We start from the raw sequence: 20,421 nt of genomic DNA on the forward strand, positions 1-20,421 counted from the left end.
ACACACACACACACACACACACACACACACACACACACACAGACTCTCTCTCTGAGAAGATTTACAGATGGCCTCTTTATATTTTAAACATGTAATCTACCTTACATACATGCCAATATATGCGTCCTATTTCTGGGGTACTAATTGATAAAAAAAAAATGTATCCAAAATATTAGGTTACTGCATGTTTTTTTTCGCCTGTAATTTAAAATGCTAGAGTTATAGTCCACAGTAGTGTTGTTAAAAATGTTTCCTTTTAAATATGTATAATAGAGGATTTCAGCTTTCATAGAATGTTAAGATTCAGAAAAAACCCCCAAAACATTTATTCTAGAAGCCCTGTGATAGGTTGTCTGTCTAGTGTTTACCCCGCTTGCTGTGACTGGCTCTAGCACCCTCATGACCTCATGAACTGTATTTCGTTACCCTGTATTTGTACATGTCTAATGTCAATAAAGTTGAATCCTAATCCTAATTGAAAAAGCTGGAGCTGGAAAATACTGGATGGATGGATTCAAGAATATTTCATGTGTTGTTAATTAAAGTGATATTGCATATGCATACCAGATTCTAGTAATATGGTCGTAGTGTTACAATGGTGTTGCATTAAAAGTTAACTGAGGCCATGATGAAAAGAGGGTCATTCCTGTTTGTAGTGAAATCAAATCAAGAAAAAACAAATTAAAAAAGCAAAAAACAAACAAAAAATAGATCTAAGAATCAGGATCCTTTTGAGTTTATGGACTTTCAAATTTTGATTATTTAAATATCTCTGTTTAATTCTTAGTTTGCTTAGTGTTTATATCTGCTTCTTTGTTGTAGTAGAGTATTCTTCCCTCACTTCCATCCTGTTGTGTCAATCCCACTATATTGAGTTCATTAATGTCTGGATTTCCCCATTTAGTTAATACTTCTCTCTTCCTGTTTTATTTAAATAGTTAGAGTTTTGTTTTACCTTCCCTCCCATCTCATTGTCCTTGATTGCTTTTACCTGCATCTTGATACCCAGCTGTGTTCTTGTCTGCTGTTCTTGCCCTTCTGTTTATACACAGTGCTGCCTTCCCTTTAGGGTTTGTCAGTGTCTGTTTACATTCTCCATGTGCTGCTTATGCCTGTAAATACAGTTTATAGTTCCTTTTTTCAATTTATGTTTTACTTTTTGAACTCTTTAACAGCCTAATAAAACTGCTTGCTTTTTGTTGAATCCAGTTTGCCTGCCATATCACACTCCACACAGTCTGCATAATCTGTAGATTGTAACAGTAAGATAAAAAAAAGGGTAGGTCAGTGGTGCAAATAACCACAATTCAACATGAATTTCGAGTTAATAAAAAGGAACTGACTCCATGTGACTTGGTATATTGTCCAATCTATTCAGTTCAGTATTCTGCTTGTCTTTAATCAGTTTCCTCTTTAATGCAATATTCAAAAATTGCATTTTCTCATGTGTTTCTCATTTGAACACACTGAAATTTAACTACTAAATAACAGTAAAATTATGCTATTATTTAACTGTTTTGACCAGTTTACTATAAAAGATATACACGTTTTTCACAACTGGAGGTGGTGTTGTTTGCAAGTAACATGCACTATGTGGGCAGCATTCGAGGTCTTGGGCCATTCTGTTGGTGGAAAGATTTTCTAAGACGAGGTTGTGGTATATTGCAGTCCCTGATTCCAGAATGTCATAGGTTTACTACATTAATTAGAGACCCTAATAGTTGTCATTAGTGATAACAGAATGGACTCACATCTTCTTTTTTTTCCTCACCAGTATATTATATTGCTGAGTCAATCTCCATCAATATTGGTAGGTAGACTGCCAAACCGTGTCAGAGCATGACTTGTGGCTTATAAACTGCCATAGGTCATCCTCCTGAGATGTTCTTCTCAATTCCGACCATACAGTAGCAACATAGTTGCATAGAAGCAAAAAGCAACAAAACTTAACATCCACAATCTCTGACAAATGTTGTTGTCATTGGTGTTCTTATCTACTATTAAGAAAATTAGATTATCTTTGTATTGGTTTGCTGTTTGGCTTGATTTTTAAAACAAGAGCAACATTTGTGATTATTACACAAATGGTTTATTTGTTATTTTAATTTTAAATATTGTCTCTTTGTCATTTATTATATTATTGATGTGTGTTTTATTTTCATCCTAAAGGTGGGAATACCTTTTTAAAAATTAAAGATGTATATATCTGGGGATAATTATGTTAATTTTTAGTCAGGGTTTAGTCAGTTTAGTCAGGGTAAATTTGTTACTTTCTCAATTGGGAAAAAAAAAAGGTTTGTAAAATTGTTTAATAATTCAGTGCTGGTGTCTATAGCTATATTCAATTCAGTCTGCTGAAGAAAGGGAATAAGGAGTAACTGAGAAGGGATGTAATGGTGGTAATCAAGCTTGACAGGGGAACATGAAAGGAAGGAGGAAACATGATCTAGTAGCTAGTACAGAGAAAACGTGAGGTTAGGGGAATGAAAGGCAAAAAAAAAAAGTCGGGGCAAGAGCAAAAAGACTAATAAAAAGCTAAAGGGTGATGTTACAGAGAGAAAAGTAAAAGGTAAAAAGAAAGAATAACACAAAGTAATTTAGGAGCAATAGAAAAAAGAAATGCAAAGTAAGGAAAATAATCACGAACTGCACTAAATCTTCAGAAAAGTGTAGAAATATGGGGCTTGCAGCCACTCTCCTTCCTGTAAAGTCATTTAGGACTAAAGCAGCAGGGATTTGTAGGGTTTGAAGATGAACACAAAACCCATTTTCCCTCATGGCTACATCTGCCACTATGAATTTATATGGCTGTTGTAGTGAAGAGTAGAGAAAAAATGTGATCAAACATGAGGGAGAATGGAAACTGAGAGACATATAGTAATCAAGCAAGAGAGAGAGAAAAAGTGGGAACAGTGGGAAGTGCAGAGAAAATTGCTGTGAGATTAGATGATGAGGGAAATTTGAGAGAGAAAAATAGAAAGGTAAAGAAAAAAGTATTTGAAAGACAAGTTCACCAATGCAACTTTTCAGAGAGTCTTCCAGTATTTTCCAGTATTTCCATAATAGTTGGTGATCCAACATGATGACAAGCAGTACTTACCCAGTCAAATCTAAAAATAGGCATTAATTAAAACATACCAAAGTGAAATCAATCTCTCACCTTATGTCTCAGGAAAGCATTGTACTGTGAAACAATGGAGTCTGTAGTTTCTCTCATGTTCATGGACGCGTGCAGGTTCTGTTAACAAAAACTGGAGGAGCTGTTTGCACGTGCACATTGCACAAGCCGCAAGCAAAATGAACAAGTTACACTGTGATTTATCATCTCAGCAGAAAGGTTTTCTCTTGTTAAGCACGTCAGCATACATGTGTGATGTTGAGGAGTTAAACTGCAGTGTGAATAAACTTTTTATAACTCCTTTAAGGACTCCTTAAGGACAACTTTCACAGAGATGGTTCAGATGACGAGAGGAGACATCTGCTGTCGACAAAAAATCAAGTTCAGTAGGTGCAGGCTCCGCTAGATATTTTCATATTAGCACATAATCACTTGCTTGACCGGATGTGCTAAGTTTAACTAGATATTTTGATACATACATCCATCAAATGCTTTAGTAATGGTTTTTAATCCCTCTGTGGACCTCTGGAGAGATCTATCATTCCACACAGTGCTCAAGCCTTTTATTTCATCTCTGAATTTTTCCGTTGTTATAAAAATATATCTCCTTATGCTTTTTTATAAATTCAAAGTTTTGGCCTTTTGTCTGTTTTCCCAGTTTTCAGAGATATGTTCTCCTCACATGGCAGCCGCACTACAAAAAATACCACAGAATTTGATGGATTTCTGTAGACCTACTACAACAACAGGAAATACAATTTCTTTTCAAAACCCAGTTTCACTTGTAGTTTCCACAGCAACCACCTGACACTTCATTATAGATCAGCACTTTTTTTTTAATTTAAGTGGGATAATTATGGGTTTTCATGGCAAACTATGTTATACTATATAGATCCACTGTAGAGTGTATAATCACATTTTCATAGAAAGTGACAATTAATATTTTAATTTCACTTTAAGTGGATATTGAGGTGAACTAATACCTATCTATGTAAATGTTTTAGGCAGCATTTTATCCATATTATTTTCATTTTTGACAATCATTTAATGCTTGTCCTACCAAACCATCGAATGTGACACCATTATTACCCTGTGCCTAAAATTAAATGTCAGTCTATTTTTTTTCCTGTTGTTTAGAGGAAACCATTGCAGACGAAAAATACTAAGGGGAATTTGAGAATATATTTCTCCAAAGCTACCATTCTTTAGGAGATTAATGGACAAGCATGTGTATGATACTAGTCCTCTCTGCTGCCTCACCCCTCAGCATATTTGATTTATGGACACTCGGCAGTGCATGAGTTCTAATTTGAAAGGGGTTTGTTTTCAGTCATGAAGATGGAATTTTAAATGTTGTGATGAATGAACCCTTGTGGTTTTTATTTATTACTCTGTTGTGGTGTATTTGTGCGTGTGTGTGTGTGTGTGTGTGTGTGTGCATATGATTTTCTGTGTTCCTATTTGTGCATGTATATGTGCATGTGCCCGTATAATTTTGTAAATATAGCCGCACTGTTATTTATGTACTTGGAAAAGTGCTGACGCTGTGTTTTCTGTCTGACATTATAAATTTATCACCCTTAGGTAACTATGTCTTGCAGAATTCAATATTACGTCTCACCTATTGGGGGCCAGTGTGAAAAATCAAAGAATAAGTCATGCCCTCCGGTACTTCCAACCATTCTGTCTGTGCATATGGATTTACGTTATCATCCAACAACTGCGTATGGCGCGGTGTTTGATGTTTCTGTGGTCAGATATTGAATGAACCTTGGAGAAATGTGATGCTCCTTGGTGAATTTACAGGGGTATAGTAAGGGCTTAGGGAAGAAAGAGAGGGCAAAACGGGCTAATAACCTTTGTGTATTGGTATGTGTGCTCATTCCGAGGGGGGTTGAGATGCAACATTGCTACAAAGAAAATTATTTATGCTGAACCTCTGTCTGTAGTTGTTAGTGAGACTTCAAATAAGGAATGGAAACAGCAGTGGCATGTACATAGTATAATGCAAATCATTTATTCACTTTATTGATTTGATTTGCAACTCATGATGTAAAATGATTCCTGAGAACTGCAGAGTTTGGTTTGTGGTAGTTTTTAGTATTATTTATTTTTATTGTGTTTTATATCTGCTGTACATGTTCAGTTCAGTTCACTGTATTCCATGTGCCGAATACAGTGTGTTACATGTATCTGTAGCCTTCCTATCTTCTAATGGCTTGCTGATGTCTTCATTGCTATAGGGCTATGCTCTGTTTTCTTCCTCTTTCATGTATAAAATACTTTCGCCCCTCATCAGCTTGTGTTGTCTCATAGAGACTGGAGATAGAACATAGAAGCCTAGTTACCATTCATATTAACAAATTGAGTATACATACATTAAATCTGTGAAAATGTGACATGCTTGTTGATTAGATCAAACTTGCAATACCCTTTTCTCCACAGTGTGAGATTATTGTTATTTTTAAAGACTGGTACAAATAGACTTTCTCAGAACTCTGTTAGCCTCATGTTGCTTTGAGAACTCTCATGTCAAAGTGTTGATTGCCAGACCTCCTTTATTAGCTGGCAAATTGTGCTAATTGGCATTCAGCCTAATATAACTGGCACTGAGGCGGTGATTATAATTGTTATTATAAGATGCAAAGCCCTCTCTTTATTTTGCAGTTTGTAAAATTAAAGCTGGTTACCAGTAAAATATCTTAAGTTCTCTGAATTTGCTCTCATTAAGAGTTGTCGTTGTGTGCCTTCCTGATATTCAGTCTTTTTCTCCTTTGTTTTACTTTTATCCAGGGAGGCCTCATAGCACTCCTCCTCCTAATCCTCCTTTTCACCCTTGTGCTGTATACCCGCCATCGATGGTGCAAGCGTCGCCGTATCCCCCAAAAGAGTGCAAGTACCGAGGCCACACATGAGATCCACTACATTCCCTCCGTTCTGCTCGGACCGCAGGGCCGTGACAGTTATCGGGGTTCTCGAAGCACACACCAGCATGGCAGCTCTGTCATTGGAATGCCTATTCGTGAGACTCCAATTCTTGACGATTACGACTGTGATGACGAGGTGGACGCAGGCGGGCACTCACTTAACTCCACACCCAACCAGATCCACAACAAGCTTAGTGATGGGAAGGTCCTAGATGACTATGGAGTTGGCATCCAAGGACATCCAGATATGATGTGCAAAGAAGACGATATTAAGCATAATTTTGACAAACGAGGTAGGTTGGTTGTCTGAAAGACATTCCCCTTGAAAATAAAATTAGAATTATGGAAATATGAACACTGCACGCATGAAATTAAGATTTATGGGATCCCTGTCATATTAACTGCATGATGTTGGTTTTGTTCCTATCATGCAGCTGTGAGCAACATACTAAAAAAAAGAAATGGCAGGTGTCATAGGAAATGTGTCGTGCTCAGTGGTAGCTGTGCTGCTTTTATGAGCATGTTTTGTACATCCATAGAGTGTCTCTGTGCCAGGTGCTTAGATTACTCAGCATGGACATTTCACTTGGCTAAGGCCAGCCCACCCATGTTGTTGATTGCACAGCATGTACTGCTTATAGTTTTTCAGAAAAATAAGTAGTTTTGTATGATTCCTGCCATCATCTAACATTTGCAACGATACTATCTTTAAGTTGGTCCTACTGTTTCCTACTAAAATAAGGAAGCCACAGTCTCAAACATACACTGCTGCTTCTTGGCTGTCATATCTGTCCATTCACCTACTATATGTATCAAGTTCAAATCTAATGTACTGTCATTTAACATCATTTGTGAAGGTCAAGCGACAGAGGCCACTTGTCACGTCAATTAAATGCTGACTTGTGTCAGTGGGCGGCTTTTTAATCCCTGGTAAAAAGAGTCATGGGTCTCCACTTTGAGCAAGATAAATATGTTTCGTATAAAGTAATGATAAAACTTTTTTTAGCCAATAAAATTTAAAACTCCACTGCAAACATCGTTATTTCAAGCTATGCATAAAGTATTTGTTTACAGTACCCTCACAAACCTTCTCTGTTGGACTGCAGTAACTAATTGTAGGGTTCCTTGGTTATTTGTTCTGTATCACAAATTTAAATCAATTAACATGCTAAAAATGCTCAGAATTATGAAGTTGATGGATATTTTAATTTTCTGAGTTTAAATCATCCTATTTAAGTACTGGTCTATGTTTTAAAAACATTTATAGAAGGGAAATCTGTGGAAAACCTGTTGTTTGATGCAGTTTCAGCATTTGTTTTTTATAGAGGAAAAATTAATAAGATGATAAAATATCATTATGTCTAGAGTTTTGAACAAAACACTGACCTGAACTCACTGTAATTGCAAAACTCTAGGATATAGTACTTTCACACACAAATGTCCATATTCACATTTACATCAATTTAATCTCCAGTTCTTTGAATTCCTTAGATTAACTATAGAGACAGATTAACAAGCTATTAATCTTTCAGCTACAGAAATTTAAAGACATGATTCATCCATAAAAGTGACCAATTTAAAATTAAGATCTACCTCTATTTATTTACCCTTGACATTTTTAGTGTACTGGGCTAGCAATTCATCCTCTCCTCTCAGTCTCTTTTAGATCTCATATATGTTGTCTCAAATAAAGCAGCCCTTATCCAAAAACACCCATACCAAGCAGGTGTTTCTTTTGTAAATTTGTTGTTATCAAAAAAATTATCAAAGTTGTAATTTATGAATGCAGTCTTTCAGTAATATCAAATTGTTAAAATAAATTATGAATGACAGTAGGTTAAAAGTGTTGTTTTTGTGTTCTTTATTCTCGATATTTTTATTTTACTGCATTTTATGTGGCAATGTAAACGGATGAAATTCATAAATCAAACTTAAATCAGATTTGCTGTCTAAATACACAGCCTCACTAATACAAATAAAACAAATTTGACTTTGTAGTGATGCAACAATTATTTATGATTTATTTTTTGTTGGCCATGATTTAATGGGTGATGCATACTGACTTGGTTAAGATTTGAAGAATAAAACTAAACTTATTCGAAATCTTCCATAGTCTTAGATTTAAATGGAGATACTCTCTCAGAAACAACTGACTTGAAGTGCACTGTTCTTTGTATTTAGTAGAGAGACTGACAGGAAAATGAGCTAATGGTGGACGGTGATAAATTGCTAATGTGACTAATGCTTTGTTTTGGATGGTCAACAACTACCTCCCAGTGGGATAAAATGGCCCAAGCCTACAGGCTCAATATGTCTGTCTAGAGGACAAAGGGTTATGTGATTGTACTGTGGTTCATTACTGTCAACCATAAAAGCATAGTGAAGTTCTTTGTGGCTGGCATTGTTTATTGGGTTTTGGCTGCACTATGTGTCTAATTTAATAGATTAATTAAAATTTAGTCTAATACTTGTTTTCACAGAATTTGCCATGTACTTATTAACCTAGCCCTTGCATGTTTTCATTTTCTTCAATGGCCCAACTAGTTTGTTGACTCATGCATTAACCTTTAATGTGTCTATATGCAAACATACAAGATTAAAACCACAAAAGCTTTATTCTCAGAATATAATTTCCCCAAAACCAAATGCATTAGAAGTCCAAGGAGTGACTAACTACTTCAGATATTCAGTGACTGGCCTAGGACTCACACCGCTGCTCTGCCAACACAGTCCTGAGGGCATCTGGGATGGGGCCACTGGTCTTCACATTAATAACAAGCAAATCCATCCAATTTCCATTTAAAATGACTCTTGTTAGTCCTATCTAACACACACGCTGGAGCAGAGGTAAGCAGCAGAATGCATTCACCTCACTGGTTCATCCATGAACAGTGCAGTAACAGGCTCGGTAGTAATGTATCGCACTTATTTTGAAAGTAACTTTCAAGGTCACATTATTCTCTGACTGAATGCAATAACTAAAAGAACAAAACAAACGTATGCTTTTTATAGAAAAGCTTGTATCAATGTCTATGGCGAGAAGGTAACTAAAGTTTGGAGTAAATAATATTTTTTGTTATCGTTGTTCACCTTACATTTTTGGAAAGGATATCTACAAAAAGAGGACGGGGATTTACAGTCATAAAGTATAGCAGTTTCAAACAAACCTGTGTTTTAAGTAGCTCTATATTTTCTGTGCTTTAAGTCAGACCCCAATATTTCCCTAGCATGGCACGAGTCCTTAAACAAAACCATGAAAATGTTTTAAGATGTCTTAGACGCCACAGGAGAATTTTGTATTGGAGATAAAAATGTGTTCTCATGACGCATATCACTGCTACAAATTCTACATTAACACATTTGTGATTGGCAAAATGCATTATGTGGATTCAAATGATTACATTTGGCACACTGGATGGGCATGCATAATGGTAATATACTAAACATGAGTATCCAGATTCAAAACAATGTATTGATTTCTTCCTTTGCTCATCCTCCACCATTTTCATTAAATTAGGCGTGGAAGTTTTCTTTATTCATTTTCTTTCATATTTTTTAGTTTTGTTTAATCTGACACTGAGACACCACACAAACAGGCAAACAAAACTGTCACAAAGAACTTCACTATGCTTTTATGGTTTTGCCTCCTTGGTAGATAAAAAGCAGAACATAATTTCTGATATAATAAAAAAATGGTCTTAAAATAGCTGAGGCTTAATTTTAAGGCAAGTACAATGCTGCTAGTCAGATGTTAAGATTATAGCTTTATATCAGTTCTCACTCACTAGTAATGGGATCTCATTAGCAAAAAGAAACATTAAATGCAAATTGAAGATTCTATTATGTTTTAATAGTCCATATTACTTCCTGTTGGGCCTTTTATTCCTTTTAGTGAAGTTATGTTGCTTGCAAAAACTGCTGAATGTAGTTACTTTGTATTTATTTCAGTTGTAAACACTGATGAAGCCTTGGACAGCACATGTAACCCACTGAGAATCATCGGGATGATACTTAGATTTTACATCTTCAGATATGTGGCTAAGTTTTGCTTAAAATAGACAAAAGAGAAGAATGCATTTAGACAGAAGATCCTGCTGCTACAGTAGATTTTTAAGTTCCCTGCCCCCTATGGAGCAGCTACCCCCAATCTGAGTAAAAGCACATTTTTTCCAAGAATAATGGATCTGTAAGTTAATGTTTCTTTTCCCACTTTTTTTTTCTATAGCAAGAACACAGGACCAGAAAACATCTAGCAAAATATATAACTGTTTCTAAATATTACAACGAAACCACAAAACAGTAATTACTGTATCCAAGACTTCTCAGTGTCCTCAAGGAAAGCAGCGTTGAATCATATAGGCATGTGGCTCTTTGTTATTTATTGCAGTAATAACTAGGTACAGTCTGGCAAAAACTTTGTTTGACATTTATTTCACATATATTCTTAACTGTGCATTCTTAAAGTCCTTCATTATTGGGGCTGCACTCACCCACTTGAAACCAAAAGGGAAAAAAGGAAGTATTGTTATTATTGTCATCAACAACTCCATATTCACTGCCAAAGTTATTAAGTGTTTACTGAGCCTTAATTGAACTCAGAGTAATAATCTAGTGTCGGGCTTCAGATCACTAATGTGACATCATTAATGGGAAATGGATGCCAGCTTGGCACAGTCAAGCTACCTTGGGGTAATGTTTTGATTAATACTGATTCAAGCTCGCTCTCCTTCCTCGTGATAAATAGATGGGAATCATGACAAGACTTCACATTCTTCCTATCCCCCATCCACAGAAAGCAGTAAAGCTGTGTGTTGTTAATGATGTGAATTTATCACAGTAAGATGAATGTGACGTATTTCAACAAACACATACAATATAAAGCACACTATAGCATGCACAAGTCTACAAAAACATCCCATGATGAAGATTAAGGATGCACATGTTCAAAGACTAAGATTTTGTAAGTCAAAAAATCCAATAAATGTGTACTGAAATGAGATTTTTGAGCTCTAGGCTAGATTAAAAAACTTCTAGTCATTCTTGCCCACTCCAGTGTGAAAAAGGCCTGTGTCAGATTCATCAGTCTCCTACAATTTCTGGTGCATTGTTTAGTAAGGAAGTTTCAGAGGAGCACAAGATGAGCAAATCCCCCCATGCACAGTGCAGCAGCTGATGAGATCATTTTGAGCAGCAAAGAAAAAATAAGGAACTAGAAACCAGTAAATCCGTGTATAGCAACTCATTGAGAAATGAAGCCTTAGTAATCTGATCCAACATGAAGCCTTTGTCAGGGCCAGACAAAAAAAATGCCTGCAGAAATGAGTTTGTAAGCACTAAATCAATACATGGTGGTCGATCACATGCCATCTCGTGAGCCATCTTTATGAGACTCTTTTGAAATGTGGTTAAGGCTGGTCACCCACAGCCATCAATATGTTTCTGTGCTGCCATGATTCCCAACAGTCTGTCCATTAAAATTATAGGTAAGGAAATAAGAAAAAAAAATAGGAAAATAAATGTAAAAATAGCACAACAGACACTAAAATCCTAATCTTAAATAATTCATATAATATTTGAAATTACAACGTAGGTCAGAAATACATTTCTAAAATGCATTTTTAAGAATACATTTCTGAAATGGAATTCAGATCTGCAAAACAATAAACACTAATTATTTAAGAAGTTTATTCCGGTGTGAAAGATCAAGTTGTGAAAGTTTTAGTATATAACCTTAAAATAACCTTAAATCTTCTGTATGTACCTCTTTTTAAAATGGTAAATAAACAGGTACTCCATTTTAGCTTATTGGAGACAAATCCAGAACTGCAGCTGTTCTCCTCAGCCTGCCTTTGGTCAATATGCACTTTGTGGAATACTATTACTTGCAGCATATTAAATTAACTGAATTGTTTCTGGGTGTGATAAATTATCTGAGTGTGTGATAAATTGGCACCCTATCATAATTATATCTGCATAATGTTTTTTCTGCTTCATTTCCGCTCCTACATGTGCTGGAAATTTCTTAGCAACTCTCAGGCAAGATCTGGAAATAATTGCTAATATTCATTGTCTTTGGAAACTGTCAAAAGTTAAACATCATTTTACCATGGAGACACCCCATCACTGCCTGACTGTGCAATCACTGGGTGTCATTAATAATCATAAAAAAAGAATAATAGTATGGCAATTGAACATATCCAGAGTTAATGGTTTTGTGATTATGTTATAACCATTATGTTTACTATAAGGATGTTCTAAATATGAAAAATAACACAAGAGATCTACACAGAAAGTGGGGTTAACCCTGGAACAGTTTGTCTCTATATTCTATTTAAAATTACAACACAAGTAAATTTCACTATGTTGGATTCATAATGCACACACAAAACGATCTCTTCAGTCTCCAAAAGCCAGAAACAACAGGGCTCTACACACAGAATCAAATTATGGACTTTTACGTTAATATTAGACTGGCTATCAGCCTAATGCCTTCTACAACAATAACAGTAGTCACAATGTCACTTGCATGCTCCATGACCTCTAACAGGTGGTCCCATGTTAGCCATTAAATGTTATCCCAAAACACAATTAGAACAGTGTAAAAACCTTTTGTAGACATACAAAAAGTAGGATTCATAATTACTTACTTTATTAACAGAGAATAAATACAAAGTTTAGGCCTATCTGTTTCACAAACCATATCCATTATCCTACGACATAAGAAAGAGTGTTTTTCTTTCTTTCTTTCTTTTGTTTTAAACAAACACATTTTGAAACAATGGGTCATACCTAACAACACTCACTCACTGAGGTCAGTCCTTTCCTTGCTCAGAGGTCCTCTGACAATTTTTAAAGTTACTGGTAAGGTAAGGGTTGCTATTCAATCCAGTTAAATTCAAATCAGTTTTATTTATATAGCCTCAAATCACAACAACAGTCACCTCAAAACGCTTAATATTGCAAGGTAAAGACTTCACAATAATAAAAAGAAACCCCAACAATCAGACAACCCCCCTATGACAAGCACTTTGGCAACAGTGGGAAGGGAAAACTCCCTTTTAACAGGAAGAAAAATCTGGCAGAACCGGGCTCAGGGAGGGCAGCCATCTGCCGCGACTGCCGCAAGGCTTAGAGGGTACACCCTGGACAGGTCAGACACAGACAACCATTCACACTCATATTCACACCCACGGGCAATTTACAGTTTCCAATTAACCTATCCCAACTAGCTGCATGCCTTTGGACTCGAGACATGCGAGGCAACAGTGCTAGCCACCTTGCCACCATGCTGCCCCCATGCTGGGAAAATCATGAAAGTCTCTTTAAGATATTCTCACAATACAACCACTAAAGGTGTACTGTGAGAACATCCAAACGCTAAATGTAGTTATGAGAAACCCCTCCCAAGGTTATATCACTTAAAAAACTTGGACTTAGAAGTGTTCAGAAAGCATTATAGAGGTACATTTTGAGAGAGGTTAGAGTGTATACAGAAAAGAAGAACTTAACTAATCCAGGGCTTTTTAAAGTTACTTTAATCAAAAGCATTATTTGGGGCGATCGTGGCTCAAGAGTTGGGCGTTCATCTTGTAATCAGAAGGTTGCTGGTTCGAGCCCGGCTCCGACAGTCTCGGTCGTTGTGTCCTTGGGCAAGACACTTCACCCGTTGTCTACTGGTGGTGGTCAGAGGGCCCGGTGGCGCCAGTGTCCAGCAGCCTCGCCTCTGTCAGTGCGCCCCAGGGCGGCTGTGGCTACACTGTAGCTTGCCATCACCAGTGTGTGAATGGTTGGATGATTGTGTATAGTGTAAAGTGCTTTGGGGTCCTTAGGACCAAGTAAAGCGCTATACAAATACAGGCCATTTACCATTTATTTCTTTAAGTCTTATCTTGCTTATCATTTCCAGCTCTCAGTCTGCCCTGTGCTTTTCTTGAGCACAAAAAATACTTTTCAGTTGGTGTTTCCCGTTGGGAATAGGCTGCATGCGACTGTAGCATTGTTACTTATTAAACATTTACTCACAGAATACTTTATCCAAACATTTTTTCGAGTCTTGTGTCATAATGGATAAGGACATCTAAAATATTATTGAAAGCCAGGTTTGGTTCCTCAATGTCGGGACGTAGACTTATTTGTGATTACCAGTCAGGAGGTTCAGCCTGTCTGGAGCAGTTGGAGGTCAGAGCTTGGCCTGCAATGTTCAGCTGGCGCAGCACGGGGAGACACATTCATATTTTATTCTGGCCCGTGGCAAAAACCAAGCTATAGATAGAACTTTATTCTTGCCTCTGCAAGCAACACAGGCCTTAAAATATGCAAGTAGAAGGAAAGACCAGAAAGGGAAAGTGTCTAACGATGGGACATTAGATGTTTTCAAGTAGTTGAGAATGTTCAAATGTTCTTTGAACATACAACATTTTCATTTTGTATTGTCTTAACGTCAAAGTCAAACATGGATTTTGTTCCTCTGAAGCATATTCATCTCACAAACTGAGGCATTTTTATATAATTATTACATCTTACTGCCCAGTAGATGTAAGGGCTTCTAATTCTCGTCAATGTACAGTTTAAATCAATGTTTCAGCATTGTTTAACTAGGAAGATTTCACCCTTTTTGTGCTATTCCCCTGTGTTTTTGAATTTGTCTTTGTCTCTGAATATTTTGCTTATCATTATCATCCCTTCCCTTTTCCACCCCACTGTGCTCTTCCTACTGAGTCTCTTATCTGCATCTCATTCTAGTCATCACTTCATTTCTTTTTTCTTTAACACCAGTGGCGACCATTGTCTACCCATATCTATTCTGCCCTTCTCAGGTTCCCTTTTAGCTATTCTTCATTCATGTCTGGATCCCTTGTCTTCTCTGACACTTTTGTCTTTTCCTTTGTTTCTGTCTAACCTTTTACTCTCTCTCATGTACATGTCAGACTTCCAGAAGCACTGCTGTGAAGGCTTTCCCAGACAGCTACACTGGACTGTTCATATTGAAACAATGACAAATGTATTAAATCACAGTGGGAATCAGAGCTAGTGTGAACTCCCTACCCTATCCAACCCCTACCCACAACCCCACACAACCATCCCACTCACCCCCATTGATCTTCTCTGTACCCATTTGCTCCCCAAGCTGTGAAAGACGAGAGAAAGCCAGGGGAATAGAGATGTGACTAGAGGAAGTGCATGTGTCTGCATGTGCGTCTGCGTGTCAGAGGTAAAAGCACATGTGAGGAAGTGAGTAAGAGACTGAAACATAATAAAAAAATTGAAATCTGCAGGAATTTAATTTCTTGGGCTCTCAGCTTCTTTTCTTCCTGCAGACTTTCTCCAAATTAAAGCGGCAGGGGTTTGTAGGGTCTAAAGATCTACACAAATATTCCCGTCATTTCCCTTGTGACTGCATGCCTCCGTGAATATGAATGCTGTTTGGCTTCTAGGCAGGATGGCTAAGAATAGGAAAGATACATAACTTACTCTAGATGTTAAAACATGTATGTGAAAGAGGTAGGCTTGAATTGAAAGTAGATACCACAACAATTGTTTTGGTCTATCCATGATTTTTGTTTTTGTTGTTGCTGTTATTTTTTTATTTGTTTGTCATGTTTTCTGTCATGTGGATGCTGAGGCCCTACCAGATTTCAGTTCATGAAAACTCATGTTGGACAAGTCAGCCTAAACTGCTTGTTATAAATGACCTTTATAACAAGCAGTTTGGATTGAAATGGGGTATAATAGGACAAGCAACCTATTGTCACCTGCTAAGATACAATTTAGTGTGCATGTATAGAAACAGAGCCCAAGCCATCTCCTAAGCTCCAATACATGCTTTATCACCACCTGCCTCAGGGCATGGGACATGGATGAGAAGCCTGAAAATGTTGCCTTGTGTTTCACTGACTTTCCGCAGTGAGGAAATGTCTTTTGAGCCTAAGAGAAATAGGGTCAAGCACTATTTATAGACAAAGAGTCATGGTTAAAGGTTTCAGTTTCTCACAAACAGTAATTCCCATGGGCTGTATCAGCAATTTAGTGGGAGATGGCCTAGTCATTGTTCATTTAGCTTGTTGGAGGAGCTGATCCTTCAATGCACTTTTTGCTGACAGAACAAATGTTTCTCTTCCTGGTGCTGGATTTCATTTTCTGTCAAGGTACAGGCATGGTTGTATCAGATTTTTACCCAGCGGTACAATTTTAGAAACCTCTGCTTCTGCAAATTAGTGATTTACCATCAAGTTTTGCTGTGGAAAAAAAATGTCATGATACATTAGTTTATGCAATCTGCCCTGGTGATTGTGACAACATCAACCACCATTATTTTGTTCTACTATTTTCAAAATATTTTCACCTTACTTAATATTTTGATAAAATAATCAAACGTCTTGTCCTAAGTTAACAATGACAATTCAGCCTGCGTTATGATCCCAACATTTTACTAATTCGTGTTGCTAGCTTTCTTTTGTAATTACTGACAAATTTGTCAATGTTAAAATGGAATAATTTAGATCAAATCTAACACTCTAGTTGAATTTTGTTTCTACAAAAATAGGTTTGGAAAAGCACACCAAATGCCATCAACAAAAGAAAAAGCAATCTGAGTAAATCTTGTTAATTATTTTTACTGATTTTACTTATTTGTTGATGAACACTGTTGGCACTGAATAGTTTGCAAATGCTAGCGCTTTTTTTTTTTTTGCCTGAGTAGTGATGCTTTCCTGTCACCTTACTGCAACCTAATGAGAACACCAAGTACATGTCCATCAGAAAGCAAATTGCAGCATATTTTACCTTCCTCGATCCTATTTTAGTGGATTGCTCAACAATGAGCTCCCAGGGGAAGCCAGACAATGTGAGTTGCAAAAGATGGAGGAGGAGAAACAGGCAGATTGCAGTATGTTTGGAGTGGACACTTCAGACACTTTCCTCTCAGATAGTTTCCATGGTCATGGCAGTTTAAAAGGACAGATTTTGTCTTTGAGATATTAACATTTAGCTAGTATGTAAGGTAATTTATTAACAAGTTTTGAATTAGCCTACTTTGTGACTGTAATGAAAATAGTTGGTGTGATAGCATTTTCACTATCATTATATCAATATGAAGTCCAGTCTAAATGTGAAAGCTGGGTTTGGAGATCACTCTGTGCAAACCGCTCTGCTTTCCATGCAACTACTTCCTCCATAAAGAGGAAGTTGGAAGTAAAAGTGGGTAGAAGTTAAGCTATCTGTAAATATTTATATACAAAAGCAATTGCATGCCAGCTAATACACACTTTTGCAAAAGCCTGCATAAACCATAAACAAGCAGAATTGTGCTTCTGAACAATAACAGAAAATTGAGAATTGTTATTGCCTTGTAGTGGGCATCATGAGACCACCAGGAATAAGTTGACTGAGGCAGCATGCTGTTGACATCCGCTGCTTATGAGACACTGTTAACACATACTCAGCACTGATAAGGGAGTGACTGCAGATAAGGGAGATGAAAAGGAGAAAATTGAGGCAACAGAGCTTTAGCTGACATTGAACTCAAAATGAGAAGCCGGTGGACTTGGGGTCTAGGGAGAAACAAATGTCAGAATAAAATATCTTGATAGTTTTCTCTGACAGAAATGAGAAATGAAGAGCGACCCAAAAAATAGGGAGAGATTGTACTGGAGAAAGACAACAGAAAAAAAGTACAGGCAAACATATTTTTGTCATTCCTGTTGTATACAATACTGAAGTATACATCCATAAATTCATAATTACATTTTTTTAATTGTTATTTTAAGATTTTGTATGTTTCTTCGAGGGGAAAATGTAGGAGAAAGTTTCTTGACAACCTTTTGAGACAAATTAAATTTATTTCAAGGAGACTGTGGCTCTAAGCACTTCTGTTTGACCTAGCATTTATTCTTTATTCTCTAACATTTATTCTCCCTTGGGATCTAAAAAAGAAACAGATAAAGACTTTTAAACCATGAAATATGCATGCAAGCAGTTAACCTTAAACATGGTATCACAACTTCTCTTCAGTCATGACAGATCAAAGCCTATATAACAGATTCCCCGCCCTTGTTGTTTGTTTGCTGACTATGAGGACCAAACACTAGCATGAATGCCACAGCTAATGGAGCTCACTAAGGCTATTATGCATCTGGTCACTTTAACCTTTGGGGTCCAGTATAGTGGTGGACTTGAAAGAACCGGATATACAGAACAAAACCTTTTTTTTTCTTGCACTGATTATCAGTGCATATTTCTTCTTAACAAATGAATACAATATTGCCATTTTCCTAAGACTCACTGAAGTTGCAGTTCTTTTTTTTTACCCCCTTAGGCTACCTTTAGGTCAACTGCATGTTGGCTGCCTTCTGGGCATCTGGGATCTCATCTGTACACAATGCTGTATCTTGACTACTATAGCTAGACGTGGTTTGGGTCAACCATTTGTATATTGTTACTTAATTCGTTTGCTTTATTTATGCTTTTATGTTTAAAAATTGTGTTTTGGAACATCTAACCAGAGCTGTCTCTTCCAGAAAGATGATGTCTTATCTATGGGACACTAGAGCTCAGCTCAAATAAAAACCTGTGATAGATTAAGAACTGATTTATGGGACAGCAGTTCCCGCAACCAGTACCCCACTTTCCTTTAATTTGTCACACAGCTGTGTGTAAACAATGAACAACAGCATCATGTTTGGTTCTCTTTTAATTTTAGGTTAAAAGTACATTTGTTGCATAATCGATATTAATGTTTAATATCAGTTATGTAGCAACTGATACTGCTGCATAATTGACATTGCTTTTGTCATTACATGTTTATAAGTATTGGATCACTAAATAGGCTAACAACCAGACAGAAGAGCTTAAACACACGGTGGCCAGTGTGCTTCATTATTGCTGTTTACTGTGTCAGAAGAAAGTTACACAAAAGTAGGAATTATCTAGCACAGGCTAATACTGCATGGTATTGTTTTGTTTTAATATGAAGGACCAAATAATTATTCAAACATTTTAAAAAAGGCTTGTCTGTTACAAGCTGGACGTCATGAACATAATTCTTTGCATCTGCTTTTTGGCATGAACCTAGAGCACAAATAAGGATCTGTTTGGAGATGAATGGTGTCTGGAAATTTAAAAAGAACACCTAAATTTAAATGCATGGGCATAAACCAAAATGCATGTATGCCTCTATCTCTTCCTCTTATCTATTACATCAGGTTGTATTTTGATGTGAAATAATAATAGTATATTCAACTTAGTTTAATCACACATGTTTAGAAATAAATACTTATGACTCAAAGACATATTATTCTGTTCCTGGTTCCATTTAAAACCAAAACTACACCCAAAATCTATTTTTTAAATCAAAATCTGTGTAAATACTTAAATAACTTGCCACTTTAACCTCCGTTTTCTTCATTTCCCTCTTCTGTTTTTGCCCTCTCATTGGCATGTATGATGCACATCGAGTGGGAGCCACTGGATTACTCAATAAAGTAACACCCTGGCCAAGGAGCTTAAAGATATTGTGTCCAGTGCACTTCATTATTGCTGTTTACTGTGTCAGACAAAGTAATAAAGTTACAAATATATATGCAAAGCTAACAGAGGGGTGATGCTGCATGGCGTTATTTTTTTTATGTGAAACACCAAATAGTATTTCAGATATCTAGAATAAAGCTGTGTCTGAAACAAATGGACATTATGAACATAATCCTTTGTGTGTAATTTATCAAGGGAGTGTATCTACTTGGTGGCTTGAAGATAGGACACATAAGGCACATTTGGGGATGTGGTGGTTTCTAGAAAGCGTAGTTATATTCAGCTCAGTTTAACCACAAATGTTTTGAAACAAATACATATGACTCAAAGATAGTATTTTGTTCTCTAGCAACCTGCATTGCCTCTGCTACTGGTTGCATTTAAAATCAAAATCAGTGTAAATACTTCTGCCTCCTCACTTTAACCTCCATCTTCTTCATCTCCCTCTTTCTCTGCTTTTGCCTCCTCATTGGCATGTATGATGAGCATCGACTGGGAGCACCACATCACCATTATTCATGGACAGAGCGCACCTCAGAGCCAGACTGACAGATCAAAAGATGATGATGATAGGTGGGGGTACTGGTAGTTGGGGTGATGAATGGCCACATCATTTGGAGTTGGCTGTACTGTAAGTTTGGGGACAGAGCTGTTTTCACAGTTTTCCTTGAAGGATTTCTTTTTTACAGCCACTGTTAATGCCTGCAGACAGTGAAATCATTAGAGGTTGCATATATTGAAGGCCTAAGATGTGTCAAAAGCATTGTGTAACACACAAGCACACTTTGTATACATACATATAAATTCTAATATATAATCTATCTATTATTCACACACACACACACACACACA

At 36.7% G+C, this 20,421-nt stretch overlaps 1 protein-coding gene across 1 annotated transcript in view; it reads left to right on the top strand.

Moving 5' to 3' along the window:
• Positions 1–20,421, top strand: part of astn2 (astrotactin 2) — a 284,181-nt gene that overhangs the window by 81,177 nt on the left and 182,583 nt on the right. The window contains exon 3 of the mRNA XM_013909139.1: positions 5,912–6,338. Within this exon, the coding sequence (XP_013764593.1) occupies positions 5,912–6,338 (427 nt within the window). The remainder of the gene's footprint in view (positions 1–5,911; positions 6,339–20,421) is intronic.

This window comes from Pundamilia nyererei, unplaced genomic scaffold (genome assembly GCF_000239375.1).
Source record: "Pundamilia nyererei isolate P.nyererei 1_Seehausen unplaced genomic scaffold, PunNye1.0 scaffold00002, whole genome shotgun sequence".
Lineage (NCBI taxonomy): Eukaryota > Metazoa > Chordata > Actinopteri > Cichliformes > Cichlidae > Pundamilia > Pundamilia nyererei.